Raw genomic sequence first — 21,323 nt, forward strand, 5'->3', positions numbered from 1 at the left:
CTAATTAACAGGCAGTAGAGGGTGGCAAGGAAGACACACAGGCAGAGAAGAAAACAAAGAAATAAAATTAGGGACATAAATATGTTCACTGGTCTGGTATCTAACTAACCCCAACTCAACATTCTTGATCTGACACCCTTCCCATTGGAATGTTTTGGGCGTGTCACACACACACACACACACACACACACACACACACACACACACACACAGACCAGACTGGCCTGAGATCTTGCTCCAGGGTTTCCCAGATTGAGCAACTAAAAGTGTTGAAAGCATCATCGCATTGCCTCACCTGGGCAAAGGGAGAAAGGGTGTGTGGCCATCAGTCCCACAGAAGAGAACTAAACAGACTGAACAGGGCTGCTGAGGGGACTGGCCCCAGCTCCTTCTAGCTGTCTCTCTGGCCAGCTTGGAGGAAGATGGCTAACAGGGCATTGTGTGTTCTCTCATCCCCCGGCTTCCCTGGAAGGAAATGTGTGGTCTCAAGTGATGGACGCTGCAGCGTCACCCACTGTTTCTCCTAAGGAAGTGGGAGGACATATGGTGGGCTCACCATATGTGAGTCAAGCTCAATTAGAGGCCTGGCTTGAAAGGGTCGCCAAAATTTGAATCTTCTCTCCCCTGCCTGTTCAAGGTCCTTTCTCAGAAAAAGAAAAGCAAGCCTTCTGCCTGCAGGGTCACCTTCATCTCCAGGTACCCTGGCTCCCACTGCAAACTCATGCCAAACCCACATGTTGGGGCTGCAGGGGTCAACTGGGGAATCAAAAAAAAAGGTACCAATGCAGCTCTCCAGCCTCTCAGTCTGTTCACATTCACATTCTGCTGTTTGTTCCTCAACAGAAGGAAGGCTGCGCAGATCTACAGGCCAGAGTGGGCTCCGTGGATGTGTGAGCTGTGCCATCACGCAGGCCCCTCACTCAGAAGCCTCCCATCCCCCAACCTGCTTTACCGCTCTGCTCTCAACATCTTGAAATTCTTAAGAATTTTTTAACATGGGGTCCCGAGTTTTCATTCTGCACTGGGAACCACAAGTTACATAGCTAGTCCTGTGGATAACCTATTGCCTGGCATACAGTTGGGGTTTAATGAATACTGGCTCCTTTACTAAACGACCGGCATACATTTCCAGATCACTTTCAATGTGCCCTGTCAGCTCATCAGTGGCCTTGTCTCTCCCCTGTGTTTGGAAACCCAGAAAAACGTAACACCACAGGTACCCACCAAGCTGTCACATGAGCAAGGCCAAAGGTTGAGGGAGGACCGTCCCTGGGACTGGGTGGAATTACATGGGAAGGGAAGGTGGAGGGACAGCTGGACATCCTGGTGGTCGCACTCTGGGCTGGCCATGCATGTTGCTCCAGGTGTCTCCCAGGAGAATAGACCTGGGTTTGCGGGGTAAAATTCCTGGCTTTCTGGAGGACATGTGGAGCCAAAGGCAAGGCTGTGCCAGGTGTTGAAGTCCCCTGAAGTCCAGTCTTTGCGGGTCCCATATGGCCCCCAAACTCAGTCTACTAAGAGGTCTTTGCTGGCCCTACACACGGCTGCAGCTGCTGGATATGCAGCTCCCGCCGCTCCCTGCTCAGCAGCTTCTGTTGGACGCGATGTCATGCTCACATCTTGGCAACTGGCCATCTGTATGGTTGGTGGGCGTCCAGGAGGATACACTCTCGGGCTCAGCCACAGCCCGGAAGGAAAACAAAAAGAGAAGAAACCCTCACATCAGCCAGTCCCAAGACCTGAGGACGCCAGCCCCTAAACACCGTTGGCCTGTGCGGCCTCCAATTAGACCCTCAGCTTGGATTACTCTGGGAGGAAAGGACTGCTTCTCCAGAGCAGCAACTGCCTCACACCCAATTTCCCTGTGAAAACATCAGTCCATTATTATCCCAACCTAAGGAACTGCAGCTCTCAGCCTCTAATTATTAAACGATGCTTCTCAGCCAAATTGGCTTCCAGCCCCGACTCCATAACTGCCACCCCATCCTCATGGGAGGTCTTGAGTTTAACGTCTGTGAGGACCCAGAGGACAGATGGCACCAATCAGTTCAGTCCAGCAGCTCCCCACAGAAGTGAGAGGGATCAAGATGGCTCGAAATGGAGAGAGACAACACAGGGTCCTGGGCTGGCCGCAGGTGACAGAGCGGGATGGAGGCCTTCGCATTGGCTCTGCCTGCATCTGAAGAAACCTGGCTTTCCCGGGCCACAAGGTATCTGCCTCCCCAGCCTCCCCACTCAGAAACACCCGCTTGCAATCAGGACCACCCCCTTCAATGTGCTTAGTTAGAAAAGAACATTTTAAAAGTTTTTTATTGTGGTAAAATACACGTAAAATTTACCATCTTAACCATTATTAAGTTCACAGTTCTGTAGTGTTGAGTATATTCACATTGCTGTGCAACTAATCTCCAGAACTCTTTTCATCTTGCAAAAGTGAAATTCTATATCCATTAAACAGCTCCCTATTCCCTCCTCCCCACAGCTCCTGGCCACTACCATTTCTGTCTCAATGAATTTAACTTTCTAGGTATGTCATATAAGTGGGATCACAAAGGATTTGTCCTTTTATGACTGGTTTATTTCACTCAGCAAAATGTCCTCCAGGTTCATCCACGTTGTAACTAGTGTTAGAATTTCCTTCCTTCTTAAGGCTGAATAATATTCCATTTGTATGGAAACACCACATTTCGTTTACTCATTTATCCACTGATGGACACTTGGGTTGCTTCCACATTTTATCTATTATTACTAATGCTACTATGAATATAGGTGTATGAATTTCTTCAAAATCCTTTTGGATATATACCCAGAAGTGGAGTTGCTGGATCATATGGTAGTTCTATTTTTAATTTTTGGAGGAATTGCATACTGTTTTCCACAGTGGCTGTACCATTTTACATTCCTACCAACAGGGTACAAGGGTTCCAATGTTTCCACATCCTCACCAACACTTGTTATTTTCTGTTGTTTGAGTTTTTTTAAAAACTCAGGCATCCTAATGGGTGTGAGATGTAAAGAACATTTTTATGCAAAAATATTTCCAGTATGGTAAATAAGCTGTTAGGAGACAGGAAAAAGAGAAAGGAAAATATAAAGCCTAATGGACAGCATTCTCAGGCTGAGGGTGCCTTCAGTCTCTCTGATGGCGTTTTGTAAAAAGGCTAACCCAGAAGTTTTGTCTACACTAATTTTGGTAACATCTACTGCCTCTGGAAAAAAGTTAGTCGTTCCCAAACCAAGATCACTTGCAAGTGTTTTCTCTACCCAGACAAGAAAGGAAACAGCAGGAAAGCAAAGAAGCAATACAGGGAAAATTCCCATAGGTTATTATTTTTAACAAAACATCAGAATTTATACATTTGATATAGTATTTACACAAACCACTTTCAAAGTAATAACCTTGGACGTTTAGCTGCATATTCCAAAGATGATGTTATTTAGAGCTCCTCTCTAGGAAAGGTCTTTAGTCCTCATTTAATTATCATTTGGAAAATCAATCACATTAATTTATAGTCACATATAGATATGGTTTCCAAGGACTTCTGCCTGCCCCACAAATCAAATCCACTCTCAAAGGGTGGTAGCCATAAGACCAATACTGTAATCCTCAGTGCTTTATGGAAAGCCCCATAGGCTCCAAAAGCTATTTCAAAGTGCCTTGAGCCATGGCAGCCTCTGGCCAGTGAGTGTGGGAGCCAGAGCTGCTGGGAGAGGTGGTACCTAGGGCTTCCCAGCACTCACCAGGGTGGGCAAACCCAGATCTAAGGCAAGTACAAGGTCATGCTCACGCCTTGTCCTTGGTTCCTGGTAGACCACCAGCCAATGTTGGCAATCAGAATTATTGAATAGACTTCTCAAATGTTCCATTATACATTTAATCACATCCTGTAGAAGCAGCAAGTGTTCTCATAATGGATCAGTGAGCTACAGATCACATTTTAACCCTTTAGGGTTGGCAATTGATGAATCATCTACAAGAGTGATGAGGCATCTAGTTGGTGTCTGATAGTGGCAATGTGCATGTTCTGGGTTTTTTTAAGAGGAGAACCCTAGGGTGCTACATTGCCTGGTACAGGGTGCCTGAAGCTGGGGTCACAGATCATCCCCAGCTACCTTCAGGATGTCATCAGGCCAGGGGCTTGTTGTTTATGGCCCAAGAGATGCAAAATAAGAGCCCTTCTGGACTCAAAACCAAAGTCTTAAACCAGATTTAACTCTTCTTAGAAGGGCAGGCTATCTTTAAGCTAAAGACATGGTAAACTGTTCCCTTTCTCTGAACTCGGAGAAAAAGAAAGCATGTAATTTTGGAAGTAGTTTCTATAAATTAAAAAAAAAAATCTTAAAATTCAAAGTTGATATATTCATTCAAAAAAATAAAATTTTGTATTTTAACCTAATGGATTAAATTATCACAAAACATTTCCACATATTTTCTAAAAGGGGATTTTGGTGTGAACACATAACACATTTTATTTACATCTTTGAAGTAAAACAACCAAGGAAAATCCATTTTTCTAACAGAGATTTGAGACATAGGGAAAAAATGAAATAGCCACATCGATACCTATCATGGGTTGAACTGTGTCCCCCAAAAGATACTTTCAAGTCCTAACCCCACACCCAGTCCCTGTGAATGTAATCTTATTTGGAAAGAGGGTCACTGCAGATGTAATCAAGTTAAGATGAGGTCACACTGGATTAAGCTGGGCCCCAATCCAACGACTGGTGTCCTTACACGAAGAAGGAAATGTGGGCACAGGGAGAACACCATGTGACGAAGGAGGAGACTGGAGTGATGCATCTACAAGACAAGGGATGCCCAGGATTGCAGCAACCACCGGAAGTTAGGAAGAAGGCGGAAGGATCCTCCCCTCCTGAGCCTTCAGAGAGACACGGCCCTGCCCGCACCTTGATTTCAGACTCCTGGCCTCCAAAACTGTGAGAAAATAAATTTCTGTTGTTTAAGCCACCCATTTTGTGGTAATTTGTTACTGCAGCCCTAGAAAACTAAAATAACATTGCTGCTATCTGCATAGAAAGCTGCCTTTGGTTTCTATTGTCCACTGCCGGGCTCCTTGGCTTCCCTCTCAGTCAGGAAGAGTAAGTCCAGCTCTGTAGCCTATAAAGAAACTCAGCTTCTTGCTTCAAATGGAGCCTCTACATGAATTCCACAGGCATCTCTGCCCACTGCTGTTGTCCCAAGAGTGCCCATGGATGGGCTGTGCACAGCACCCACACGCTTGCATGGACTTCTCTCTACAGGAAAATCAGGGTATTCACTTCTCCCACTTTGGAAGCAGCCTCAAACACAGATGAGCTCTTTCCAGTAAGCATTATATTTGGTGCTGGGAAGAGATAGTAGATGAGTTTTCTTGGAAGTTTTAAGAGTCTTGGGTAACTAGGATTTCCGTAGTTTTATATTAATGATAAGAATAGCAATAATAATAGCTAACACTTGTGTCCTTACTTTGGGCCAGGCACTGTGAGAAGTGCTTCCTGTGCTCATTTAATCCTCACACCTTGGAGGTAGGACTATCATTTATCCCCATCTTACTGAAGAGGAATCCAAGGTTCGGACATGTGACCCAAAGGAAATTCATGATTTCCAAGCCTGAATTCCTAGCAAATTGCCATCTGTCCTCTCCAATGGAAAATGCCCTCCCTTTCTCCTTTGCAGCTCCGGGCAGAGTCTAGTTTTACCTGGTCACGAATACAGCAGCATCCACGGGGGGCGTATCGTCCTTGCCTCCTGGAACCTGATTGTTGCCGAGGTACCGTGCGCCTCCATACTCCTCATTCTGCCAGTGACAGAAGCTCTCCAGGGACCGCTCACCATGATGCCCAATGGACAATTTGGCCTAAAAGAAATCAGGGGGGCAGTTACAGAAGCAAATGCCCAGGGAAGCCAGAGTTCATGCTCAGACCACAGTGTGGATGTTAAGGTGGAGACAGTTGCTCGCCGGGGCGTCATTCAATGTCACCTGCCCACAATGCTGGTAGGAAGATGCAGAGACCCAGAGAGAGGCCATCAGGGGCCTTATCTATAAGTTCGAATGAAGACTATGTCATTAAAGAAAAGCTTTCTTCTTTTTGGCAAACTGAACAGCACACCCAACGTTCTCACGTTCACTGCTTAACTCTGCAGGTAACACTTTCATAAGGAAACGCACTCAATCAAAAGACCAGAAAATGATGCTACAGGGCACCCAAATTTGGCCTGAAGCTCAGGTATAGCTCCAGAAGAATAGCCATGATTCCAAAGACCTCACCATCAACTTTGCACCCATGAAACATGCGGGAGTGAAGGAGGGAGGCACACAGGCCCACTGCTCAGGGTTCCCCTGAGATTCTGAGCAGATTAACCGCACACCAAGCCTCCAGTAACAGCACCTGTCCTCCTCGCACCAGGCATCCCTGGTCCCTGGCCCAGGGCACAGTGTTGCCATCTGCAAAGCCAGGGAAGGAGGATAAAATACAACACTTGGACTCTTCCTCAGCGCTCAACAGCAACTAGGAAGCCTGGAGACCAGTTACATTTTCCATTACTGTGCTGATGGGGACTTACAGGACGCTGTCGTAGCAGGACAAGCTTGGTAACTTGAATGTTAACTTTAATTCCAAGGCTCTGGTGCTGAAACATATTGAATACCTGTCAAGAGAGAAAAAAAGAAATAGATAGAGATATAAATACAAAAATAAAAACAACAACAACAGCGGTATCCTGGATGGGATCCTGGAACAAAGAAAAGATAGTAGGTGAAAACTAAGGACATCTGCACAAACTATGGACTTGAGTTAATAACAATGTAACAATATTGGTCCATTAGTTATAACAAACATACCACACTAATGTAAAATGTCAATAATAGGGGAAATTGTGTATGGGAACTCTCTGTACTACCTGTTCAATTTTCCTATAAATCTAAAACACAAAATATAAATGAATAAAATATAAATGTATTTATTTATAAAATGAAATATAAATTCTATTCATTAAAAACTATATTAATTAAAAAAAAAATTTTTAAACTGTGTTCTTGTAGTACAAAAAAAATCTAAAGAAGAGTAATTATATGAAATTCCAATTTCAATGTTCATAATAAAGTCTTATTGGAACAAAAAAATACATTTATGTGAGATATATAGCCCAGATTTTATTTAAAAGGCCTTCTGAGTCCAAAAAACTCCCATAAATATAAATTCCTCAAGAGAAATAAGTAAAACAGAAAACTCTGGAATCACACACACGTGTGCATACAAACATATACATGCAAAGATAAACTGGAAATCAGTTGGTTGAAAAAAATGTATAGGACAGGTGATTTTGAAAAACAGAAATGGATGTCTGCTGATTCTGGTGTTTCCTGCGGGAAGGTGAAGGGGATCTTTATGAAAGGATGGGGGAGGTCCATGCCTGTGGCCATCTGCCACGTGTCAACTTGTATCTTCTCTAACCCTCATCACAACCCATCAAGGTTGGTGTCTCCACCAACCTCGACTCAGTGACATAAAGCCACCAGCTCAAGACCCGCTGCCAGTCAACTATGACTACAATCCATATCCAGATTGTCCAGCCAAAAAGGCCATATTCCTTTTTTCCCTGAATTCCTCATTCTAACCAAAGTTTGTCAGTGAAATAAAGTTATAGTAACAGAAAAGGATATGCCCCTCTCAGTTTTGCACCTCTTGTTGGTAGAACTTAATTATAAGGATCTCAACATCAAGAAATCAAAGGATTCAAGGAGAAGAGAGATAGGAAAACTCAAGTAAGGCAAAGGAATGAAAGGTGACGTAGACAGAAGAGAACCATAGGATTTGAGGACCCCCAGATCATTACGATCCTCCTGAGTTCCTTCTCAGGAGAGAGCAGGATTCAGGGAGGTACAATGGAGTAGGTGATGAGAGTAGTAGTGTAAGATATAGAGGGAAGAGATAAAAATCTTTTAAATATTCGCTTTTCTTTTCTTTTTCTTTTTTTTTTTTTTTTTTTTGCGGTACGTGGGCCTCTCACTGTTGTGGCCTCTCCCGTTGCGGAGCACAGGCTCCGGACGCACAGGCTCAGTGGCCATGGCTCACGGGCCCAGCCGCTCCCCGGCATGTGGGATCTTCCCAGACTGGGGCACGAACCCATGTCCCCTGCATCGGCAGGCAGACTCTCAACCACTGCGCCACCAGGGAAGCCCCCTTTTCTTTTTAAATTGGGAAAATATTTTGTTTCATTATGTCCCTTTCTTCAGTGTTATTGATATATAATTGATATACAACATTGTATTAGGCTCAGGTATAAAACATGATTATATATATTATACTATATATCATAGTATATATAATATATACATATCTCAAAATGATTACCACAATAAGTTGTTAACATCCATCACCTCACATAATTACAATTGTTTTTCTTGTGAAATAACTTTTAAGACCTACTCTCTTAGCAACTTTCAAATATACCATACAGTACTGTTAACTATAGTCACCATGCTGTATCTTACATCTCCAGACCTTATTTATCTTACAAATAAAAGCTTGCACCTTTTGACCACCTCTTCCCATACCCCTACCCCCCACCTCTGGGAACCACCAGTATGTTTTCTGTATCTATGAGTTCAGGTTTTTTAGATTCCACATATAAGTGAAATCATACAGTGTTTGTTTTTCTCTGTCTAACTTATTTCACTTGGTTTTGAATATGCTTTTTTTTCCTGACAGACATAATCCAGAGGGAGAATTTTCTAGCAGGGGCATTAAAATTTTCTCTCCAGTACATCAGCAGCAACATAAAGCAATGACCACAGCCAACAGCGTGGCCACAGTTAATTCAGGCCATGTGAAGCTGGACACGGCGTCGGGCACACAAGCGGCAGAAGCCAGGCACGCACAGTGCTTGAGCATCTGTGTGACAAAGGAATTAGCTGTGTCAGTGCTTGGATTTTTCTCTTTGAAAACTATTATTAAAGCAAAACAGAATCTTTGTGTAATTTAATATTCTTTCCCACAAGGAAAAATACAACATATTCAGTTATTCTGTTCTCACTACCCCCTCCCAAAACTTTTTCTTTCCTCAAGGACAAAATTGCAGTCATTTTTTTTATACTAGACCATCTGTAGGCCAATTCTGAAGTCATACCTTAACTACCTATCCTTAAACCTGGGTGAAGAAGGGAAAAGCACATAACTTTTTCCTTTTTTCTGAGAACCACCCAACGGCTATAAATCAAATTTTTCCAGAAATATTCAGCCTTAGGATTGGGCCCAAACTGGAAAACCTCAATTCAAAACATGAAAACTAGAAAGAATGAAAAATTGAAATTATGAGGGAGAAAATTCAAGTCACACAGGGTTTCAAGGTGCAATCTAAACAATGCCTGTAACAGCAATGGCAGCCAAAGACATTAAAGAATATTGTGGGTTTAAAGCAATAACACAGGAAAGCAATTCTCAGTGATGTTCTGACACGCCCCCTGAAAGCAGCATAAAGAACAGAGCCTGAATGGAATGATGCAAGTTTCAGGAAGGACAAAGCTATAGAAACAAACTCCCTCATCAGAATCCCCCGCTCTCCGGCTGAGGACAGTTCTGCACATCCCATGTACCGTGACCCCAAAAGGCTCAGGTACTTTTCTTGGAGCAAATACACAAAAAATATGTGAGCTGGAGGGGGAGAAAAGCTTCATGCTCTAGAGGCTGGGACGGAGGGTGAGATGGGGAACTGTTGTTTAATGAGTGTAGAGTTTCCGTCTTGCCAGATGACAAAGTTCTAAGGTTTGACTGCACAACAATGTGAATATAATTAATGATACTGAACTGTATACTTAAAAATGACTATATGGTAAATCCTGTTATGTGTATTTTACCAAATTAAAACTTTTTCATTAATTAATTTAAGACAAGAAGCTTCATGCTCTGAACAACGTTCTCTAGTAAGCCTGCCGGAAGGTACCCCCCCTTGATGTGTAACTGGGATGCCCACGTTCAGAAGAGCAGGCAGAAGCGACCACAGCTAAAGCACCTTGTCATCTGAATAGACAATGCTCCCACAAAGCCCAGCAGAGCGCAGGGCCAGGCAGACACACAGGATCTCCCTCAAGGCCCAGTGCCGAGCCGGGCGAGCCAGACGAGAATCCGACGACAGCCACAGAACACAAAGCAGCAGGCCTCAAAGACATGTAAGGAAGTCTCCCTGTTCTCCTCTGCCATGGAAATTCACACTCAGGAGAGTCTTGGAGGTAGCGGCCCCATGATGTTTAGGGAGACACCTGGATGGGCAGGGAACAGCACAACCAATTGTCTGGAAAGTCTGTCTCCTGCATCCAGCTCTGGCTGCATCCTGGCAAGTGTTCAGAGCCCCAGCTTCATTTGTCACATTTCCTTGGCAGCCTGGGGGCCAAGTGGGTGGACCCACTGCCAGCAGCACACTGCAGGGCTCCCCTGGCTGGGCAACAGGGGACACGGTCAGGGAGGGGTAGACAGGGACAGGTGATGGGGGCACGTGGGGAGGAGCTGTTCGCAATGCCAGGTGGGGTTTTCACATGAGCACCACCTACCTGGTGACTTAGGGCCTCCCCAGGGACAGATGGGAAGTGGAGGTGACTCCCTCACATCGCAGGCCGCACCCATCCAGACCCGCACCCTGGAGGGGGCTATATTCTCTAGCAGTCCCTCTGAGAGGGGTCCCTGAAGCAGCAGCACCAACATGGCCTGAGCACATTTTGGAAACGCATTCTGGAGCCCACCCCAGACCCCATGAATCAGAACCCGGTGGAGGGGGGTGGGCCCAGCCATCTGCATTCCACAAGGCCCCCAGCAGCTTCCCATCATGGCCACGGGGGTGTGGGAACCAGTGAGCGCTCTAGCACTGCTGCTAGTTTCTCTGCTCACCAGAGAGGCTTGTTGTCTGTTTCACATGGTAATTGAGTCAAATTGATGTCATTTTTCCTCCAAACAGAACTTGCCTGGAGCGGCTCAGGTTTTCATTCCATTCTGTGGTTGTTAAGGAAGCTAAAAACAACCAAAGCTCTTTCAAGTGGCCCCATTTTCCAATTTGGCTGCCCAAACCCACGGCTTCTAGTGTCAGCACCACCTGTTTCCATCTGCAATTTGTTCTTTAAAATATTCCTGCTTCTGTGTCACCACCACCCCCAACCAAAGGAAAATAAAGTCACATACATAAAAAGGCACTACAGCATATTTGGAAAATCAACCAAAGCCCACTCAGGGCACCCACTGCGGCTTGCTGACAGCTCAGAGGCACAGGTCTGGCTGAAGTTTCTCCCTCCACACATTCCTGCACAGGTGAGCGGATTGCTGGGACACATAGCCCAGTGGGACTCTATACCCCTCTGAGCCAGGTGGAGGGATCTTTTAAAACACAAATCAGTGTATACCACTCTTCTACTTGACCCCTGCACAGCTTCCCCGTCGCACATGCAGTGAAGCTGGCTCTCCATGCCCTGACCCCTGAGGGGGAGGCCGGAGCACCTCTCACTGTGCCCCACCCTCCCCATCACCCACCAGGAATCACCTCTCCCTGTGCCTCCCAAATGCCAGACTGACTCCCACTGGCTGGCTCCTTATGTCAGTGTAATGCCTTCCCTTCTAAGTGGAGGGTCACTCATCACAGAGGTGTCCCTGACTGCCCCAGTCACTTGCTATCACCTGGATCTTTGCATAGCAGTTTATAAAATTTGCACACAAATCCCTGATTTGTGTGTTGAGTACTGCCTGTTGGTGCCACCACATGAGCTCCATGAGGATGGGACCTGTTGTGGTCCCTACTCGATCCCCAGTCCCTAGGAAGTCCCCAGAGCACATTAGGTACCCAATAAATATAACTGAATGGAATTAGTGAGTGCATCTCATTTTTTTTATTGTGGTAAAAAACATAAAATTTACCATCTTAACCATTTTTAAGTATACAGTTCAGTAGTGTTAAATACATTCTCATTATTGTGCTACCATCACCACCATACACCTTCAGAGCTTTTTTATGTTCCCAAACTGGACCTCTGCACCCATTAAACAACAACTTCTCATTCCCCTCTCCCCTCAGCCCCCAGCAACCACCACTACTTTCTGTCTCTATGAATTTGACTACTCTAGGCACCTCTTATGAGTGGACTCATACAGAACCTGTCTTTTTGTGATTGGCTTATTTCCTTAACATAATGTCCTCAAGGTTCATCTATGTCATAGCATGCATCAGTTTCTTTCCTTTTTACAGTTGAGTAATATTCTATTGTGTATATATGTACACATATATATTTTTGTTTATCCTTCAATGGACATTTGGGTTACTTCCTCCTTTTGTGAATTATTTGTGAATAATGCTGCCATGAACAAATATCTCTTGGAGACTCTGCTTTCAATTCATTTTGTGTATATACCCCAAAGTGGAACCATAGAATCATATGTCATGTGAGTGAACCTCTTTTATGCTTTGGTCTGTGTAGTGTCTGGACACTTTGCTGGAATTTTTAAAATTTCCTTTTCTCTTTTGGCTAAAGATGTTGTTTTCATTGGGGAAAGTTCCCCACTGGGTGAGCTCTGGAGAAAGGAAGGAACCCTCTTTCCACTGTAGAAACCAAAGCAAGTGGAAACTCACTCTGCCTGCCACAGAAGCCCTGGAGGGGCACTGGCAGTGGAGAGATGGTCCCAGGACACAACAGTGGCAGCAAGACTGCAGCCCATACTCCTGGCCAGAACTCAGCCTTGCTCTCTCCTGCTGCCTGGCCCCTCTCCCTTGAGTCTCCTGACCCTTACCCTCCCCCCAGTTCTGAGGCTGGTGACCCAGCCTTCCTTTTGATTCTGGGCTCCTCCGTATACGGCTCCAAAAACATGTTTCCTCTTCTGCTTCAGTTATCCCAGATCTAGTTTCTTCTGCTTATAATCAAAACCCCTGACTGATACAAAAACCAAGCTCACTGCTCTGTGATTTACAAAGCTCCTTTATTTCTTGTTTTAAAACGGGACCACTCTGCATGATGCTGGTAGGGGAACCACTGACCGAAACTGCCGACCCTGGCCAGGCACCACAGTAACCATCTACATGAGTTGTTTTACGACAGAAAGTCCTAGTAAGGAACATGGAACTAATAAGCCACCACCAACCTGAAGAATTCAGGAAAGGTCAAAAGGAGACTCCAGTCCATATGTCCTACCAACCTCCCAGAATCCTCCTCGCTGGAATCCATCTTGGCTGAGCGATGCACACACCACCAAGAAGGATCCTGAGTCAGAATGATTGGCCAGAGACCACCCGAAAACTAATCCCATCACCATAAAACCCGAGACTGCGAGCCATGTGGCAGAGCAGTCCTCCTGGGTTCCCTTACCCTCCTGCTCTCCACCTGGGTGCCCCTTCCCAATAAAGTCTCTTGCTTTGTTAGCACACATGTCTCCCTGGTCAATTCATTTCCAAGTGTTAGACAAGAGCCCACTCTTGGGCCCTAGAAGGGATCCCCCTTCCTGCAACAATGCCAGGGTTGTTTTAGTACTGGCTTCCATGCTTTACAAGTCCTCAAAAATGACCAAAGTGACTCTGCTCTCACAGCAGCCACTTCTTCTGTTGCTCTAAAGACTGATTTAACAGGGCTCAGAGGTGAAGTCGTTTGTAGCAGCCAAGCACGCTCTCAGAACAGTTCTTTCCCACCACACTTGTTTTATCAGCTCCATCTTGATACCTCCTCCTTGAAGGACAAGATGTGAGAGGAGTTGAAGGGGACCACCCATAGCACAGTGGGCTGTGTGGGAGGTGTAAATATGTAATTGCATTTATGTAGAAACACTTTCTACCACAGTTTAGGACACCACATCTGTGTGACATGCTTAGAATACAAAAGGCTTTTCAGAAGTAAATTAATTGAGGAATTAAAAAAGGAAAGCCAGTGTTTACACAACTTCAGCACTAAATCCTTTGCAAAGGATGTTAGAAAATGGCATTAGTCACTCATTTATGAGTTCACAGATGCCACAAAAATTTCTTGATCACCTGCACATGTACAAGGCACTGGGGAAATAACGACAAAGGTGTACACACAGTCCTACCTTGATGAGCTTACAGATGGTGCAAAGACAGTAAGCAGGGTGGGTTTTTAAAAATTCTGTTAAATATGCATAATATGAAATTTACATTTTTAAGTGTATGGTTTAGCGGCATTAAGTACACTCAGATTGTTGTGGAACAATCACTACTATCCATCTATAGAACTTTTTCATTTTCCTCAATTGAAATTCTGCAGCTATTAAACACTAATTCTCCATTCCCCATCCTGCTCTAGCCCCTGGCAACCACCATTCTACTTTCTGTCTCTATGAATTTGACTACTCCAGGCACTTCATTTGAGTGTAATCATACAGTATTTGTACAGTATTTATACTTTTGTGACTGGCTTATTTCATTTAACATAATGTTCTCAAGGTTCATCCTTGTAGCATGTGTCAGAATTTCCTTCCTTTTTTAAGGCTGAATGATAGTTAATTGAGTGTATATATCACATTTCTGTCTACCCATTCATCCTTCAGTGAACACTGAGTTGCTTCCTCCTTTTGACTATTGTGAATAATGCTGCTATGAACATGGGTGTACAAGTTTCTGTTCATGACCCTGCTTTCACTTCTTTGGGGTATATACCCAGAAGTGGATCATATTAAAATTCTATTTTTTTAAGAACCATCATACTGTTTTCCAAAGGAGCTGCACCATTTTATGGTCCCAAGAACAGTACACAAGGGTGCCCATTTCTCCATATCCTTGTCAACACCTGTTATTTTACAATTTTTTTTAGTAACAGCATTTTAATGAGAGTAACATAGTATCTCATTGTCATTTTGATTTGCATTTCCCTAATGATTAGTGACACTGAATATCTTTTCATATGATTACTGGCCATTTGTGTATCTTCTTTGGAGAAATGTCTATTTAAGTCCTTTGCCCATTTTAAAATCAGGTTGTTTAGTTTTGTTGTTGTTGTCGAATTTTGGTGTTCTCTATATATTCTGGATACTATCAGCTATGTAATTTGCAAGTATTTTCTCCCATTTTTTGAGTTGCCTTTTTACTCTGTTTATAGTGTCCTTTGATGCATAAGTTTTAAAATTTGGTGAAGACCAATTTGTCTACTTTTTTCTTTTGTTGCCTGTGCCTTTGGTATAATATCCAAGAAATTATTGCCAAATCCAATGTCAGGAAGTTTTCCCCTATGTTTCCTTCTAGGATTTTTATAGTTTTAGCTCTTACATTCAGGTCTGTAACCCATTTTGAATTAATTTTTGTATATGATGTTAGGTAAGGGTCCAACTTCATCCTTTTTGCATGTACATATCCAGTCTTCCCATCACCACTTGTTCAAAAGACTGTCACTTCCCCATTGAATGGTCTTTGTAGTCTTGTTGAAAAGCATTTGACCACATATGTCAGAGTATACTTCTGGGCTCTCTATTCGATTCCACTGGTCTATATGTTTGTCTTTATGCCAGTATCACAGTGTTTTGATTACTATACCTTTGTAGTAAATTTTGAAATCAGGAAATGAGTCTTCCAACTTTTTCTTTTCCAAGATTGTTTTGGCTATTCAGGGTCTCTCGAGATTCCATGCAAATTTTAGAATGAATTTCTCAATTTCTGCAAGGAAAAATGTTGTTAGCATTTTGCTAGTGACTGCATGAATCTGTACATTGCTTTGGGCAGTACTGACATCTTTATTATAAGACTACTAATCCATGAACATCAGTGTCTTTCCATTTATTTATGTCTTCTCTTTTTCCATCAATGTTTTGTAGATTTTTGTGTACAAGTTTTTTACCTCTTTAATTCCTAAGTATTTTATTCTTTTTGACACTATTGTAAATGGAATGGTTTTCTTAATTTCCTTTTCAGATTGTTCATTGTTAGTTACAGAAATGCAACTGATTTGTGTACACTGGTTTTGCACCCTGCTAATTTGCTGAATTATTTTATTAGTTCTAATTTTTGTGTGTAGGATTTCATGATTTTCTACATGGCTCATGCTATCTGTAAACACAGATAATTTTACTTCTTTCCTTTCCTTCCTTTTTCTTGATTAATTGCTCTGGCTAGGACTTCCAGTACTATGTTGGATAGAAGTAGTGAAAGTAAGCATCCTTGTCTTGTTCCTGATCTTAGAGGAGAAGTTTTCAATCTGTCACCATTGAGTATTACATTCACTATGGGTTTTTCATATATGCCTTTTATAATGTTGAGGTAGCTTCCTTCTATTCCTAGTTTGTTGAGTGTTTTTTATCATGAAAGACAGATGAATTTTATCCAATGCTTTTTCAACATCACTTGAGACAATTATGTGATTTTTTGCTTCCTTCTGTTAATGTGGTATATTACACTGCTTGATTTTTGTATGTTGAACCATCCTTGCATTCTAGAAGTAAATCCCAGTTTGTCATGGTGCACAATATGATTCTGGTTTGCTAGTATTTTGTTGAGAATTTTTGTAATAATGTTCAAAAGGGAAATTGTTTTCTTATTCATAAGGAACTACAGTTTTCTTTTCTTGTAGTGTCTTTATCCGGCTTTGGTATGAGGGCAATGCTAGCTTCATAGAAAAGAGTTAGAAAGCATTTTCTCCTCTTCAGTTTTTTGGAAGAGTTTGAGGAGGACTGATTAATTAGTTCTCCTTTAAATGTACGGTATAATTCACCAGTTAAGCTGTCAGGTTCAGGGCTTTCCTTTGTCAGGAGGTTTCTGATTACTGATTCAATCTCCTTACTAGTTATAGGTCTATTCAGATTTTCTAGATCTTTGTGATTAAGTCTTGGTAAGCTCTGTGTTTCTATAGGTATTTGTCCAGTTCATCTAGGTTATCCGATCTGTGGGCATACAACGGTTCATAGTATTTTTTTTTGAATTTTTGAATTTTATTTATTTTTTTATACAGCAGGTCCTTATTAGTCATCAATTTTATACACATCAGTGTATACATGTCAATCCCAATTGCCGAATTCATACAGTATTCTTTTATAATCCTTTTTGCTTCTATAGAATTGGTAGTCATATCCCCACTTTCATTTCTGATTTTAGTAATTCAAGTTTTTTTTATAATCAGTCTAGCTAAAGGTTTATCAATTTTGTTAATTTTTTTGAAAACTCAATTCTTGGTTTTGTTGATTTCTCTATTGTTTTTCTATTCTTTATTTTATTTATTTCTGCTCTAATCTTTATTATTTCCTTCCTTCTGCTAGCTTTGAGTTTAGTTTGCTCTTCTAGCTCTTTAAGGTGTGAAGTTAGGTTATTGATTTGAGATCCTTCTTTTAATGTAAGCATTTTACAGCTATACATTTCCTTCTGAGCACTGCTTTCACTGTGTTCCATAAGTTTCGGTATGTTGTGTTTTCATTTTAATTCAGCTTTATGCATTTTCTCATTTCCCCTGTAATTTCTCCCTTGACCCACTGGTTGTCTAAGAGTGTGTTGTTTAATTTCCACATATTTGTGAATTCTCCAGTTTTCCTTCTGTTACTGATTTCTAACTTAATCCCACTGTGGTTGGAGAAGATACTTTGTATGATATCTTTTAAATCTGATGAAACTTAATCTGTGAGCTAATATACAGTATATCCTGGAGCATGCCCCATGTGCATTTGAAAAAAAAAGTAATATCCTGCTGCTACTGGGTAGAGTGTTCTGTATATCTTGTTAGACCTAGTTGGCTTATTGTGTTGCTCAAGTCCTCTATATCCTTACTTATCTTCTGTCTAGTTTTCCTATCCACTACTGAGAGTGGGGGGTGGGGGCTGGGGTGAAGTCTCTAATTATTATTATAGAAAACTGCATATTTCTCACTACAATTCTACAAATTTTTGCTTCATATATTTTAATGATTTGTTATTAGGTACATAAATACTTGTAACTGTTATATCTTCTTCCTGTATTGAAACTTTTATTAATATACAGTATCCTTCTTTGTCTCTTGTAACATTTTTTTTTACTAAAGTCTATCTTGTATCATATTAGTATAACCACTCATGATCTCTTATGGTTACTATCTGCATGGAATATCTTTTTCCATTCTTTTACTTTCAATGTATTTGTGTTTTTTGATATAAAGTGAGCCTCTTGTACACACTGGAGCATTTTTTTATATTCATTCTGCCAATCTGTCTTTTGACTGGAGAGTTTAATCCATACATTTAAGATAATTACTGACAAGGAGGGACTTACCTGTGCATTTTGCTATTTGTTTTCTATATGTTTTATAGCTTTTTTTTTTGGGTCCCTCATTTTCTACATTACTGATTATTTTGCATGCTGAATTTTTTATGGTGAAACTTTTTAATTCCCTTCTCATTTCCTTTTATGTATATTTTATAGCTATTTTCTTTGTGGTTACTATGAGCATTACATTTAACATCCTAACGTTATAGCACTCTGATTTTATACCAGCTTAAATTCAATAGCATACAAAAACTCCGCAGCAAGATGATTTTTAAAAAGGAAATAAATGTGGAATTATAAATCAAGATAAGAACCACCAAGTAAAAACCAGACTGCTATGATAAAGAAAACAGGTGGCCTTCTCAGAGGAGTCAGCAAGGAGGGCCCCTCTAAGGGGACATTTACACAGAGACCTAAAAGACAGAGGAGCTAGCCATGTATGAAGCGGGGTGAAGAACATTCCTGACAAAGAGTTACCACAAGTCAGAGAGGAGCTGGGGCCCCTGAGAAATAGTGGCCCACATGGCAGGAGTCTGTGCTAACGTGGAGAAACGAATGAAGCCCAGGAGAAGCAGGCGGACCCCAGCCACACGGTCTGGGAGTGCAGAAGGGGAAGGATTTCCATATCCACAATGATGAAAGCCACAGAGAGTCTCAGAACTGCCTAGTGACAAGGTCCTAATCCTGTTGGAAGAATATCTTGCTGGCCATTCTACATCAAGGATTCAAGGGGGGAGAAAATGGAAGTGAGGAGCCCAGCAAGAAAACTCCTGCAGTTGTCGAGGTAAAAAATAATGGCAGTTAGTCCAGGGTGGAGATGGAGAGAAAAGGCAGATTTGAGATATGCTCATCACCTTGACAAGGTGGTACAGGGGTCCCTCAGCCCAGGCCTGAGTCCTCACCCTGCTAAGTACTCACTGGGTCTGCACCCTGTACTCCCCACAAGCCTCTCTTTCCTTTCTGTAAAATGAGAATGATGAAATCCACCAGGTATGAGGAGGAAGTGACATGAAATCAGGAAGCTTCCATTTGGACTGGTCAGTGCATCACAAACACACTTCCTTCCTTCCTCTCAAACATGGGCCATTGGGCTACTGATTGACATAGATCTAATACACCACAACTATAAGATGCTATGAAAACTGTGAGCACTTGACACCAAATTCTCCCAGCTGTGGATGTGCTACAACACACATAGGTCCCGCAAGCCCCCTGGCCTGCCTTGGGGACAGGGACTTGTCTGTGTTTAGCTCCTGGGGTCAGAGTGGCACATAAGAGTTGAGCCGGTCCCCTGCCCACAGAAACCCAAGTGGGAGGGCAGGGAGGGGTGGGCGCCTGGACACTGGCACCAGATGATGCTGGAGAGAAACTGGTTGGAATAAAGGTGGCAACCACTCCAGCAGATTTCCTTCCAAATCCAGAGGAGCTAAGGAGACAGAGCTGTTTCAGTCCTACACAGCCACAGAAAACACTGTCCGACAGGAAAAAGAGGGGTTGGCTGGCCTCACCTTCCTGCTGGCTGCACCCGGGGGCCCTGTCTAATGATAGGGCTCCTTGGCCCAGCCACAATCCTTTCCCATCTGCCTGGCTTAAAGATGATCTTACTAACAGAAATCCCTTTTCTGAAACAGCCACAGGCAGGATAGAATTCTTTGGATTTTCTACACTAGAGTTTAAGAAATTGAAGGACGGTGATGATGGTGGAGGGCGGCCTTGTTTAAAGTAAGATGCACTGTCTGAATGTAACTTGTTTTTAAATATGCTGAAGAGCGACCCACAGCTAGAGCAACAGAAACAGGTTGCCAGTAGCGAGAGTCTGTGAGTGGATCAGACACTCTGCTTTCATTTGCTTTCTGGCCTCATCAGACTGGCCAAGAAACTCCAAGGGCAGATGACTGAAGGGCTAAGTGTCAGTGTACAAATGCCACATGCCCTTCACCAAAGTGCCACTGCTCTTATTAGGCAGGCCTCATTAAGAAACATGTAAATCCAAAATTAATGTGATTGGCCCCAGATTTGCCCTCAGCAGCGGGATCTGGAGCCTCCAACATCATAGTACCAGCAGCTGAAGAGGACTGAAGAGGGTCAAATTAAAGCCAAGCATCACCACCACTCAGCCCCTGTAGTTCAGTCCTTACAGCCCATGGCTCGTGGGGAGAACAATGTTCCCACGTACAACCCCTCTCCCAGCCTGTGATAAAATAGCTGCCCTTGTCCAGATGATAAAATTAGGAAAGCAAACGCCAAACTAGGAGCTTTGCCTTATTATTACTTTAGTTGTTGTAATGAATGTTTATTCTTTGGACTTGTGCCCTGGACAAAAAATATAAATGAGATAAAATTACCTACAGGTGAAAGAGTCTGGTGCCAAGCCAGGCCCCAGCAGCCCACTCCTGGGCTTCCTCTGGGCAACTACAGCATTAATCAGCCACCAGGGAGACCTGGGCTTGTGCAAATGTGGAACTCAGAAATATTTCTCAAATCAGGGACAAGAACCATTAAAAGTTAACAGAAGCAATTCCACTTCTGGGTCCATACCCAAAAGAAGTGAAAGCAGGGACTGAGATAGACTGTACACCATGGTCACAGCAGCATTGTGCACAGAGCCTTAGGAGGAGGCAACCCGAATGTTCATCCATGGATGAAGAGACAAACAAAATGTAGTCTGTCCACACAGTGGAATATTATGCAGCCAAAAGGAAGGAGATTCTGACACCTGCTAAAACATGGACCAACCTGGAGGACATCATGCTGAGTGAAATAAACTAGTCACAAAACAACAAATACTGTGTACCTCCACTTATATAAAGTCCCTAGAGTTGTCAAATTCATAGAGACAGAAAGTAGAAGGTTGGTTGTCAGGGGCTGGGCGAGGGGAGAATGGGCTGTTAGTGTTTAATGTGTACAGAGTTTCAGTTTTGCAAAACAAAAAGAATTCTGGGGATGAATGGTGATGATGGCTGTACAACAATGTGAATGTACCTAAATGTCATAGAACTGAAGACTTAAAGGTGGGTGAGAGAGAAAATTTTATGGTATGTATTTTTTAACCACAAGTTTTAAAAATCTGAAGAAAGAAAGACAAAGGAAGGAAGGAAAGAAGCGAGAGGAAGGAAGGGAGGGAGGGAGGGAGGGA

At 42.8% G+C, this 21,323-nt stretch overlaps 1 protein-coding gene across 5 annotated transcripts in view; it reads right to left on the reverse strand.

The window, feature by feature from the left end:
* The window catches only part of ADAMTS17 (ADAM metallopeptidase with thrombospondin type 1 motif 17), a 353,876-nt gene that overhangs the window by 259,420 nt on the left and 73,133 nt on the right, over positions 1 to 21,323 (reverse strand). For all 5 annotated transcript variants that reach the window (XM_033431430.2, XM_049706098.1, XM_033431429.2 and 2 more), the window contains 2 exons: positions 6,566 to 6,649; positions 5,701 to 5,858 (listed from right to left, as the gene is read on the reverse strand). In XM_033431430.2, coding sequence (XP_033287321.1) covers positions 5,701 to 5,858; positions 6,566 to 6,649 — 242 coding nt within the window. The remainder of the gene's footprint in view (positions 1 to 5,700; positions 5,859 to 6,565; positions 6,650 to 21,323) is intronic.

This window comes from Orcinus orca, chromosome 2, assembly GCF_937001465.1.
Source record: "Orcinus orca chromosome 2, mOrcOrc1.1, whole genome shotgun sequence".
In the NCBI taxonomy this organism is placed as follows: Eukaryota; Metazoa; Chordata; class Mammalia; order Artiodactyla; family Delphinidae; genus Orcinus; species Orcinus orca.